Below are 12533 nucleotides of genomic sequence, written 5' to 3'. Positions count from 1 at the left end.
GACAGTTATCCCACTGAAGGACACTGCATTCAGCCTCTTACAAATGACTGATAACAAAGAACAGTAGCTGTAAACCAAACATACATGGTCAAGTTTAGGCCACACACGCAGTGAAATTGGTTCCTGCTGTTGGTGCATGTATAAGATCAACAAATGATCAGATTGAAATTCATCAAAACATTATCTGCTACAGTAGCTTCTGTGCTGTTATCTGGCAGCTCCGTTATGTGATTTCTTATATATCTCAAGTTCTACAGAAAAAAAGGGATTTTCCCTCCAGCACACTGCAGCAAAATCAACAAAAATACTTGAATCCTACATGATAATAGAAATTCAGAGGTATTGGTTTACATACATTTGCAAATATATGAATAAGCGCTGGGCCAACGTCAAGGCTCCTCTAGACCAGCGTCCCTAACATTATGGGGTTCACGTCCGAGACGCAGGGAACCCCAAAAGAATCCAGCCAAGGACTATCCCCAGGGCATCACACGAAAAATGGAAAAAAGGTGAAGTGTAAAGTATAGTTGTGTAAAGATAAATCAATAAGTGTTAATGGTAAGGGGTTAAAATTACATAAATAATAGACAAACAAATAGAAAGGTGATAAAAAAATATCTATGTGAATTAAGTGGTGATGCCCTGAAAAAAGGCCAAGCCAGAACAACTTCGGGGGCCCCACGCCCAAACGCTCACCCCAAAATAATTGTTGCTACCTAATAGTAGCACCCACTCTGGGTCATATAATTACAAATATCTCAAGTTCTGTCATTGTATAACTCTTTTGCATAAGGAAATGTCAGTACTTCAGTTTTCAGTTTCACAGTGCAGTGGGACCTAATGTATGGCTGAACTTATTTCCTGTAATGAATCGTGCAAGGGTTAAACAGCAGGCACTCCTGATAACATGGCAGCCTGAAGGATGTGTTTGGATAAGTGGATATCCGTTCCTGCGTGCGAGTTTATCATTAGCGTGGGAATAACAGCCTGTGTCTGCCCAAGAATTTGCTGCTAAAGGTGACGTTGTATTCATTGTACAAGATATGCAACAATTATACCTGTTTAAAAAGTAATGCCACACATAATCTCTGTATTTAGGCCATGGCCAGATATGGAACCAGAATTAAATAACCTGCTTTAATCCCTGACGAAATAGGGAATCCCATAATATACTTAGTTACAAATGAGGAAGAAGCATTTAATGGTAGAAAAGGACTAACGGCAAAACCAGTCAGCTGTGTGTAATACATAATTAATTGACCTAGTTCTCTTCTTGTCTTTGCCAAACACTTTGAAATTGGCATTCTCCTTGCAGCAGATGAGGTAGTAATAAGCTGGGTACACACCTGAACGATCCAGCAATCTTGCGACGGGCCGATATGATGTACAGTAACAATGTATCGTGCCCATGTACACACTGCACAATCTGCCGTACGACAGCACAATATTTTGTTTCAGTACTACTATTAGCGTACCGCATCGCATGTGGCATCGTCCCATCGGATAGGAAGATCCAACCACACAAATCATCAAACAACGAATTGGTTGTGAGTACACACTATACGATGGTCGTTGCAACCCATCGTGGATCGCAAGATTGGCCAATATTTCCAGTGGCGTATCTATAATGGGTGCAAGGTGTGTGGTGCACATGGGCCCCTGGGTCCAGGGGGGCCACTCCATACACCCTGCACCCATACTTACCTCACCGAAGTCTCACGTCGCGCCATTTTCCCCGGTGTCCTGCGCATGCACAGTAGACTCCGGGCACAGACTAGTGCCCGGAGTCTACTGAACCTGTCGATGCGTCGCGGCCACCGGAGAGAGAGGATGGGGCCTCCTCCTCTCTAAATACGTCCCTGAATATATTGTATTGTGTGTACACCAATTCCATACAAGTTTGTCTCACTGATCACTTTAGTTCTTGTTTAAAATCTAATTTTTGTATATAATCAGGGAAACATGCATACACAACCCAGACTCAGCACGGAACACTTGGATTCACCCAGGGGATGCCGAAGCTTAGAATACCGGCGCCGGAATCCCGACACCTGTCAGAATCCCGGTGCTGGCATCCAGAAGGTAAGTAGGTTGGGGGGAGGGTTAGGGTCAGGCACTGGGGGGGTTAGATTCAGGCACTGGAGAGGGAGGGTTAGGGTAGGGGGAAGGTTAGGATATCTACTGACAAGTGTCGGTATCCTAATTCTGTCGGGATTTTGACCGCTGTGATCCCGAGCACTGACATCCCGTACCCATCCGGTTCCTGGCGCTGCTTGGGTTTTTTTCTCACTTTGTTTCCTTTCTTTCTTGTCCCTCTCTTTCCTCCCTCTTTTTTCAGAGCTCACGTCCATCTTTTTTCCTCCTCTTTCCATTCACGCTCTGATGACACTATTTGAAAATTATTAATTTTTTATAAGACTCAAAGAGAGGCTTGCACCGTTCACGTTGTGTCTGACGTGTATGCCTTCATGATGACATAACTTTTATTATCAGTTATGTTTCTTATATACAGTCAGGTGCATAAATATTGGGACATTGACAGAATTTTCAGATTTTGGCCTCTATTCACCACCACAATGGCTCTGAAATGAAACAAACAAGATGTGCTTTAACTGCAGACTTTCAGATTTAATTTGAGGGTAATTCCATCCAAATCAGGTGAACAGTGTAGGAATTACAACGGTTTCTATATGTGCCTCCCACTTTATAAGGGGCCAAAAGTAATGGGACTATCAACTCAAAAGCTATTTCATGGACAGGTGTGGGCTATTCCCTCGTTATTTCATTATCAATTAAGCAGGTAAAAGGTCTGGAGTTGATTCTAGGTGTGACATTTGCATTTGGAATCAGTTGCTGTCGACTCTCAATATGAGATCCAAAGAGCTGTCACTATCAGTGAAGCAAGCCATCATTAGGCTGAAAAATCAAAACAAACCCATCAGAGAGATAGCCAAAACATTAGGTGTGGCCAAATCAACTGTTTGGAACATTCTTAAAAAGAAAGAACGCACCGGAGAGCTCAGCAACACCAAAAGACCCGGAAGACCACGGAAAACAACTGTGGTGGATGACAGAAGAATTATTTCCCTGGTGAAGAAAAACCCCTTCACTACAGTTGGCCAAATCAAGAACACTCTCCAGGAGGTAGGTGTATATGTGTCAAAGTCAACAATCAAGAGAAGACTTCACAAGAGTGAATATAGAGGGTTCACCACAAGATGTAAACCATTAGTGAGCCTCAAAAACAGGAAGACCAGATTAGAGTTTGCCAAACATCTAAAAAAGCCATTACAGTTCTGGAACAACATCCTATGGACAGATGAGACAAAGATTAACTTGTACCAGAGTGATGGGAAGAGAAGAGTATGGAGAAGGAAAGGAACTGCTCATGATCCAAAACATACCACCTCATCATTGAAGCATGGTGGTGGTAGAGTCATGGCGTGGGCATGTATGGCTGCCAATGGAACTGGTTCCCTTGTATTTATTGATGATGAGACTGCTTACAAAAGCAGCAGAATGAATTCTGAAGTGTTTCGGGCAATATTATATGCTCATATTCAGTCAAATGCTTCAGAACTCATTGGACGGTGCTTCACAGTGCAGATGGACAATGACCCGAAGCATACTGCAAAAGCAACCAAAGAGTTTTTGAAGGCTAAAAAGTGGAATGTTATGCAATGGCCAAGTCAATCCCCTGACCTGAATCCGATTGAGCATGCATTTCACTTGATGAAGACAAAACTGAAGGGAAAATGCCCCAAGAACAAGCAGAAACTGAAGACATTTGCAGTAGAGGCCTGGCAGAGCATTACCAGGGATGAAACCAAGCGTCTGGTGATGTTTATGCGTTCCAGACTTCAGGCTGTAATTGCCTGCAAAGGATTTGCAACAAAGTATTAAAAAGTGAAGTTAGATTTAGGATTGTTTAGTTTGTCCCATTACTTTTAGCCCCTTAAAAAGTGGGAGGCACATATAGAAACCATTGTAATTCCTACACTGTTCACCTGATTTGGATGTAATTACCCTCAAATTAAATCTGAAAGTCTGCAGTTAAAGCACATCTTGTTTGTTTCATTTCAAAGTCATTGTGGTGGTGAATAGAGGCCAAAATATGAAAATTCTGTCAATGTCCCAATATTTATGCACCTGACTGTAGATTACTAGTACATTGGGAGGAGCCAGAGTTCATATTAACTGTTACTGTATTTTATTACCTGTGTGATGACATACATTTTATCAGCACTATTTTATTCTATACTAGCTGGGATACCTGGCTTTGCCCGGGTTGATGACTGGACCCTGATGTACACCTGCAGCCTTCATTTTTTTATATTGTCCTCACCTATAACCTGGATAACTATGCAAATTATTAGTTAATGACAGTGCAGGCTTGCGTATTATCACACCGTTTGGAATGGGGTATATCAGGAGCAGGCTGACTTACAGAACAGAAATCATTATAGCTTCCAAAATCACTCGAGTTTCAGAAATCACTGCAGAACAGAAGGGGTGATTCAGCTGCAGAGGCATATACTATCGCAGATGCTAACATGTTAGCAGCTGCATTAGTTGTAACATGGCAATGCAGCAGTAGGAGTTACGCCTCCTGCATGAACTACTGGTCAGCTGCGTCCAAGGACGCAGCATCGGATCATCTGCAATCCCTTTTGCTGGCTGAGTGAGCATGGGGTTTTGGGAAACTGAGTACGTCGCACCCGGTACTGCCCAGAAATGGCAGCAGACTGTCAATCACTGTCAGTCTGCTGCCGGACTGCGTGCGGGATCTCAGAGCCGTACATCACATGCGCAGTACGGGTTAGGCACATGCACAGATTCTTGCTATTCGGGGATCTGCGTGATCCCTGCCGCTGTGTCCACAGCTGAATCACCCCCTGAAGTTACTCAGCAGACCTACATTGAAGACAATGTCTAGCAAGGCTGCCATCAGGGGGAGAATGCCGGGACTGGAGTCCTGTTCCTGGACAGAAAGGGGCCCGCCTTCAGTGGCACTGTGTGACTGCGATCAATCTCCCCTGCTATATAACATTTCCATATGCTTGGCTTTGCCAGCATAAAAGATTGTGGATTGGTTATACTGTCTGCCACTTTCTGAATGTATTGAGTGGAATGTATCGAGTGCTGAGCTGCTCATGAGCCTGCCAGAGTGTGACAGTGTGTGTATGTAGCCAGCCCCTCGGCCCCAGCACCTGTGTAATTTAAGAGTGTCTCGGTTTTAAGGGATTGTGTGACAGTGTGTGGCCCTGACTTAGTTCAAATCTACACAAAAACCTAATCTTGGTCACCATGCCAAATTGGTGGAGCTAGGTACATGTTGTGCATAAAGGACAGAGTGACAGACAGACAGACACACTTTGTATATATGATATATATATATATATATATATATATATATATATATATATATCATAGTAACTGACTGACAGTGATTGTGGTTATACAGTAATTCTGGTGTTCCATGAATATTCATGCCTTCTGCATTACACCACTGTGGCACCCTTAACATAGCCGGGCCTCTACCCATGCAAACTCAGGGGATATATGGCAAGCTCTAAATGTAGCTGTCTGACATTTCCTTAAAATATTATATATGAATAAATGTGGTTTTTGAAAATAACTGCTTGGATGAAATATGCTTGCCTCCTGAGATTGCCTAACAGTTTGAAAGGAGCCTTGGCAGTATGGAGAGCTGGGAATTTGCATGCAGAAAAACAACAGTGGACTTGATTTTAATGTAACACTGGGAGCTAATGTATTAGCCAATAGAAATAGTGTCTACACTATTTGAACTATAATATGGATTCAAGGAACTGTATTCTTGGATTCAAGTATGGATACCGTGCATTTCCAAATGGGACAACAGTCATCATTTTCCCTTGAAATTATACATTTTGTGAAATTATTAACCAATCAATCACCAGTTTACTAACAATGTGTAAATGTGCAGTAAGCTATGGCAACCAATCAACTATTATCTTAGTTCAATCTAGTGTAAAATACACTATGAAAGTAATTGGGTTTTTGTAATGTGGATTAATTAACATTTACATATAAATAAGAAATGTCCTCTGTATTAGCCACAGAATGTTGTCCTTACCGTAATGGTTAAAGTAATCAGATATTGCTTGTGTCTCTACTACTCGTGTGTGTGCTCAAATAGTCTCTGCACCTGTCAGCCCCTTCCCTCTGTTGATCTTCTACGTCTTATCTAATATTATACCCCTTTCACGCATAAATATATGTGGGTTTTTGCCAGTGCACACGCACCGACCCGGGTCTAGACTATGTGTGAAAAGGGCTGACCCGGGTTGGAGTCCCGAGTCCACGACCCTGCTCTGTACCAGGGATATGGAATGAGACACAGAAATTCACAGGTTGATAGACTTGTGTTTTTCCCCAGTTGTCGGACTGAAATGGGTATTACAGTCACAAGCAAAGCCTAGGTTACATAGTTTGCGCACATGCACTGAATCACATATCTTAAGCTGGCCATATACTGTGCGATATGCATCGTGTGACGCGACGGGGGAGCCGATGTCCGACATATCGGGGGGTCCCCACACACGGTGCGATCGGGTTGCCGACTGCCCGATATACCGGCTCCCCCCTCCCTCACCCGCATAGTGCTGCATGGGATCGCACATCGCATCCCCAGATCGAATGAACCTGTAGTAAGATCTGGGGGTGCGATGTACAAACCCACGGGAGCGTGCACTGGCCGTTATCATGCCCATACACAGTACGATATAGCAGCCAAATCGTCGGATCTGCTACTTTATCGCACCGTGTATGGGCACCTTTACACTTCTTTGGATATATTGATGATGGAATCAACTAATTATTGACAATTGATTTTCTGGTTCCTAAACTTAACAAATACAGTGGGCATTTGTTGAAAACCTAAGGGCACACAGCTCAGCTGCCCATATTTTAGAGCATTTTGTATAAATAGGTTCACATAACAAAGAACAATTTTAATCTAACTGCACAGATGCTTTGCATGATTATTGTGATGTCTTTTTTAATGCAAAAGTTAAATCTAAGCACTGCACACGGTAACATTGTAGTAACCTCTCATTAATTTTACGTTTTACCGCCAGTGTACAAAAGAAAGGGGACATCTGGCTGCATTGCTTTTCAGTGCCCCCACTTTACATACAGTAAATATGAGGTTTTTATTAAATACATCTAGACTATGTTGAATACATCCCACTGCTCTGATAATCACCAACTCTTAAAGGCAGTAAAAATATGGCCATTGCGTGCAGCTGATAATCAAATCTGGAGTCCTGCTACATTGAGATAGCCTTCTAGCATGCACAATTTCCTCCCATCTATTGTAAACCATTGTTATGCCACATCCTACAAAATTCAGTTTCCTCTTTGCAAATCTGTGCATAATTCCAGAACATTTTTGTAGATATCCTACATTCCACAACAAGCTCCTCTAATCGTTCATCATCCTGAGAAAAATATTATTTATGAGCAACCATAATTATAGGTACAGCTGCAAAAAAATAAGCACATGTCACCATAGAAAGGAAAATAATTTTGCTCAGCAATTTTTAATTGATTCACAATCGTCCTGATTCAGAATTAAGCTGGGTACACATCGGAACGAATGCCCTTGAACAGGGATTGACTGCCCACACTTGAACGAGTTAATGAATGACGGAACGATCATTGATATGTCCTCCATTAACTTACCACAGGTCACTAGCGTTGTCAGGATTGATGCGCAGTCTTCAAACCCGACGACATTGTATGCAACCGTGGGAGCGTGCATATTGAGCGTACACACTGAGCGGTGTAGCCGATCTGCCGTTACGAAATAGCAAATCGGCCCAGTATTGCTTAAGTGTGTACCCAGCTTTAGGTGCAATTAAAAATGGAGCAGTTTGCTCCTCGGCAAAACCATATTGCACTACAGGTGGGGCATATTTACGTAACATGTGCAGAGACATTTAAGTTGGGAACTGGTGTAGTCTAGTTTAATTCTGAACCTCAGGGTAAAAACACAGCTGCCCAGTATTTATTTGATGCATTCAAAGCAGACCATATTTTTACTGCATTCAAAGAAAAAAAATACAATTGCACCCCTTGCTTTGAAACATGGTATGTCCCAGAGGGATGCAGTTTATAGACCGACGGACTAAAGGCCGCTGGCCTATATCCCGACACAAGAAGCCTGACGGGGGACTTCAGATAGGCATCAAAATACAGACACCTACCTGAACCCCGACGCCGGAACGCTAAAGGACGACAGTAAGTCCTGGGCGTCCTTAGTGATAGCCGCGGGGGGGGGAGGGTTAGATTTAGGGAGTGTAGCAGGGTTAGGGTTAGGTTTTTTTGGGGGAAGGTTAGGGTTAGGCACCCCTAGGGGGGAGGGTTATGGTTAGGCACCCACGCGGGTAGGTTAGGGTTAGGTACCCCCCTGGGAGGGTTAGGTTTAGGGTGTGGGAAGGGGGTTTAGGTTTAGGCACCCTGGGGGGTACTTAGGGTTAGGCACCATCCCAGGAGTTTTAAGGTTAGGCACCCCTAAGGGAGGAATAGGGGATCTCCTGCTGTCGGTAGTACATGCTGATTCCGTCCCAGGAACAAATTGCTGCTTGTCTGCTCCTTTTTTGATTACGTTTAACTCTGACTCTTAATAGGTTCAAACAGAAGGGCATTTATGTTCAGGTTTTTCCCTTTTTACTTTCATTATTGAGCATGTGTCCTCTGCAGTCATGTATGATTTTTCATGGTTAGGGACAGTATTCTCACCTAAGAAACTGTACATACAGTAATTGCTGCAATGAATGTCTGCAATTTGTGCCCCCAATTGTGAGACATTCTATTATCAAGGGTTGGAAATGACCCCAACAAAAAGATACTACTCTGATTCAGAGGTGCACGCTATTACAGCCATGACTGCGTCTTTTGGCGCAACACAACTGCGTCTTTATGCTAATAGCTCAGCTAATCATACAGAGACGCCCACCAGCTGTGGCGCTTATCCGTTCCGATGCATATTAAGGCGCACCATCGGAGATTGCACCAGCCCTATGGCAGGTGCAATTTCTCCACCTGAACTCCATTTCTCCATTGCTGTCAGGACGATACAATTGTAACTGGCTTGTTCCCCCCCCCCATTACCACTGAGAAACACCCACTTTCTTCTGCTCCAAATTCACTCTGCGGATTCCGACAGGAGCCATTGGGACACACGCATAGTACGACTCTGACGCATGTGCAGACTGTAAGATGGGCCGCTTGCGTCCAATGTCGCCATGCTTCTACCTGTGAATCAGGCCCTCTGACTTTTCCCAGTGCGCTGTTTATTCATTTCAGATAACTGATTGCGTGACTTTTTTGTAGTTAGTACAATGGAGCAGTCTTTATCCATTACAATTACTGCTGAAGAGATTCTTCTTTCAGATAGTTTAGTGTAAGATATTCCTAAATTCTCCTTTAATTTCCTGTGTTGTAAAAACTGTCGATGGAATGTATTTATTATTACGCTCAGTGATGCCAGTGTGTGGCAGCCTCTTCTGGCAGTGAGAGAGTTAAGGGGATGTTGACAGATGAGAGGGGGACTGATTTAAATCCCAGCGGAGGCTCTCACAGGAAATTAACTCTCCATCCTGCAGTTAAATATGACCCCTTGGCTCTGATTCAAGCAGTTAGCCATGTGAACACCATAGAGTGTCTGTTTTTAGCTGGGCAGACTCTCAGTCCAAGAAGCTTGTGCTTCTAGGAATGAGCAGGAACCATAGGCTACACCCACGGAACAACTTGCATCTGAGTGTGTTGTCAGAGGTACAGACCCGATCGGACAGTCGCTGATGAGCACAGCAAACCCCAAGACTGAAGAACAGTCCTGCTGCCCTGTAATGTTACTCTAACGGATTCCTTGTGGGATTTTCAGCATTTGGAATGGATTGTGTTCTCTTTTCTTGCAGTTTGCAGTCAAGTACAGCCACTTCTCTGGGGAGAGATCTCAGTTATATTTTGGGCCCCAGAGATGTCACAGCGAGCTGGAAGTACACACCGAGTTGGTTACTCTTGCTTTCTAGGCCACATTTTTACTTTTAGCACTATTGTCATTGAAACTGCTCACTCTACATGTCAGAGAAAACCAAGCAGCCAGCTGAACAAAAAAAAACAATATCTATGGCAAAAGATGCTTGTAAAATGCTTACAAAAGATTGTCATCTATGACTAAGGTGAAGGATCAGTTATGCACATTTTTTTGTACTGTTTTAGTAATGTATCAGACTGCTGATGACAAATCGTTGTTTTTGTTTTTTTTCGGTTTGAATATGGAATCGGGACAACGTCTCTGCACAACTTTGCCCACTTTGCAAAATATGTTTTGTACCTAAATCTGTTGTTGGCTGTAACATTTTCAATTGTAAACATTCCCAGGAAATTCTGAAAACTTTCCAGAAAGTCATAAAAGTTTCCAACTCTCCAAAATGCTGCAGCTTTTGCGATTCTAATTCTTTATTTGCATATACTGCACTTTATTACCTGAATTAATTTTTTTTTAAATAAAAATATTTATTGATATTCCAAATAGCTTGTAGCAAAAAAACAGAACGTCAGTAGCAGAGTTTTGTTGAAATTTATGGTTTTCGTAGAGTTTTTTAACCTGTATTTTTAGAGGAAAAATATGTATGTAAAGGCCAATGTCCACACAAGAACTCGGAATATCTGCCCGGGCGCTTATATCAGAGTAACCAAGGAATAAGGCCTGTTCTCTGCATGGAACAGCAACCATCCTCTTATATAGTTCTCACTGCTGGGATGATTTGTCCTATGAGACCAGGTTCTTACTGCCACAAAAAGCAGAAGAGGAGACTGTGGATTGTCAGTCAGTGGCATGCTGTCACCGCTAAGCTAGAACTCCTTGACACCATCCACATTATGGATAAAACCTTTTAATATTTTGTCTTGTTCTGCTTCTCCTTCTGTGGGCTTTGTGAACCTGACAAATATGAAACGTTTTCAGGCGTGGAAGAACTCCCTCCCTTTTCTGTCACATTTTAGTATTTATAAAGTAAGTACTACAGCTTTTTTAAGTTGCTTTTATGTTGTGATGCATGTGATGACTATAGTGTTTATTTCCTGTTCTTTGTGTAGATGTACATTATAGTTTTTTTTCTATGTTTTTATGTGTCTGCATAGAATAGCAAGTGCATGGACACCCCTATGATACTGATATATAATGAGGAGGTTATATTTATAAAGCACACTCTACATGCAGCACTTAATACCTTCGTTTTGCACTGGTACAGTATGTCGGGATATTAGTCCAGTGCGCTTCAATGTGCATGCCTACTCAGACACCTATGAAACCTAGAACTGCAATAGTTTTATTGCCACATCAAACACTACCCTCCTAATACTTTAGTACCATGGTACTACCTTTTTCATTTAAATAATTTATTGAATATTTCACTAAATATACTGTATTATTTAGCTTCAATTATGACCTTATTTAATTCAGAGAGTGACAGGACATTGGGACTGTAAATTATTTGTCACCTTTATATGTGCAGAGCTTTTTATATGTGCAGAGCTTTTTATACGTGTAGAGCTTTTTATATGTGCAGAGCTTTTTATACGTGTAGAGCTTTTTATATGTGCAGAGCTTTTTATATGTGCAGAGCTTTTTATATGTGCTGAACTTTCTTTTAAAGTGAGTGGTTCTAAAAATATAATTCTACACTGAAACGGCAAAATGGAGGCGCAAAACGGGTCCCATTAGAATTATAAGGCAATACTCGAAACCACCAGTACAAATGCCCATGCACCCCTCTAGGCAGCTGGGACACCCCTTAAAAGGAATATTGTCACCCCTTTATCTTACCTCAGTAAATTTCCTCCAAAAAGTGATATATAATTCCTGTATTGTTGCTCAAAACTTGGGGAGCTTACTCTATACTTTGCTTGTAACACCCTGACTTCACCCAATGGCTCCTCTCAGCCTGTGCAAAATTCTTCTATACCGCCATCTTGTTTTGAAAACCCATGATGCATCTCAGAAATATAGGCACACTTGCTGAAATTGCTGTACACAGTGGGTGAAGAGCTAATGTTGCACTCTGTAAATAACCTGCATAGTGTTCCTGTAAGCCGTTTCAGCACCTCTCCAAGGGGTAGGTTTACTAAATGTTGTAAAAATGAAAAGTGGTGGTGTTACCCATAGCAACCAAGATTCTAGCTATCATTTCTCTATTGCGTCCTACAAGATGATAGATGGAATCTGATTGGTTGCTCCGGGTAACACCACCACTTTTTATTTTTAGAAACTTTAGTAAATATACCCCAAAATCCTTAACTGAAACCCTGACATATTAGGCCTATATCAAATAATATTAAGATATTGTAGATAGAGATGTAAGGAGCTATGAATACCACATATTCATCATTGGAATAAATACATATTGGAGTTTCCATAAAGATCACATCTCTATTTAAACAGACGCTGATAGTGAAAGCAACAATAATAATAATAATAATAT

General features: G+C 42.0%; 1 protein-coding gene across 7 annotated transcripts in view; it reads left to right on the top strand.

Annotated features, from left to right (window-relative positions):
• TNK2 (tyrosine kinase non receptor 2) overlaps positions 1–12533 on the top strand; it is a 210745-nt gene that overhangs the window by 125196 nt on the left and 73016 nt on the right. The window contains exon 1 of one of the 7 annotated variants that reach the window (XM_088444774.1): positions 9716–11065. The exons of 2 other annotated variants lie outside the window; for them this stretch is intronic. In XM_088444774.1, coding sequence (XP_088300900.1) covers positions 11003–11065 — 63 coding nt within the window. In that variant the 5' untranslated portion in view covers positions 9716–11002. Of the gene's footprint in view, positions 1–9715; positions 11066–12533 lie in introns of those variants that run through there. 4 more of the 7 variants (XM_088444777.1, XM_088444773.1, XM_088444776.1 and 1 more) reach the window with 4 other exon arrangements.

The sequence above is a fragment of the Taudactylus pleione genome, unplaced genomic scaffold (assembly GCF_031769625.1).
Source record: "Taudactylus pleione unplaced genomic scaffold, aTauple2 ptg000372l, whole genome shotgun sequence".
NCBI classification, from domain to species: domain Eukaryota; kingdom Metazoa; phylum Chordata; class Amphibia; order Anura; family Myobatrachidae; genus Taudactylus; species Taudactylus pleione.
This window is presented reverse-complemented; position numbering and strand designations above follow the sequence as displayed.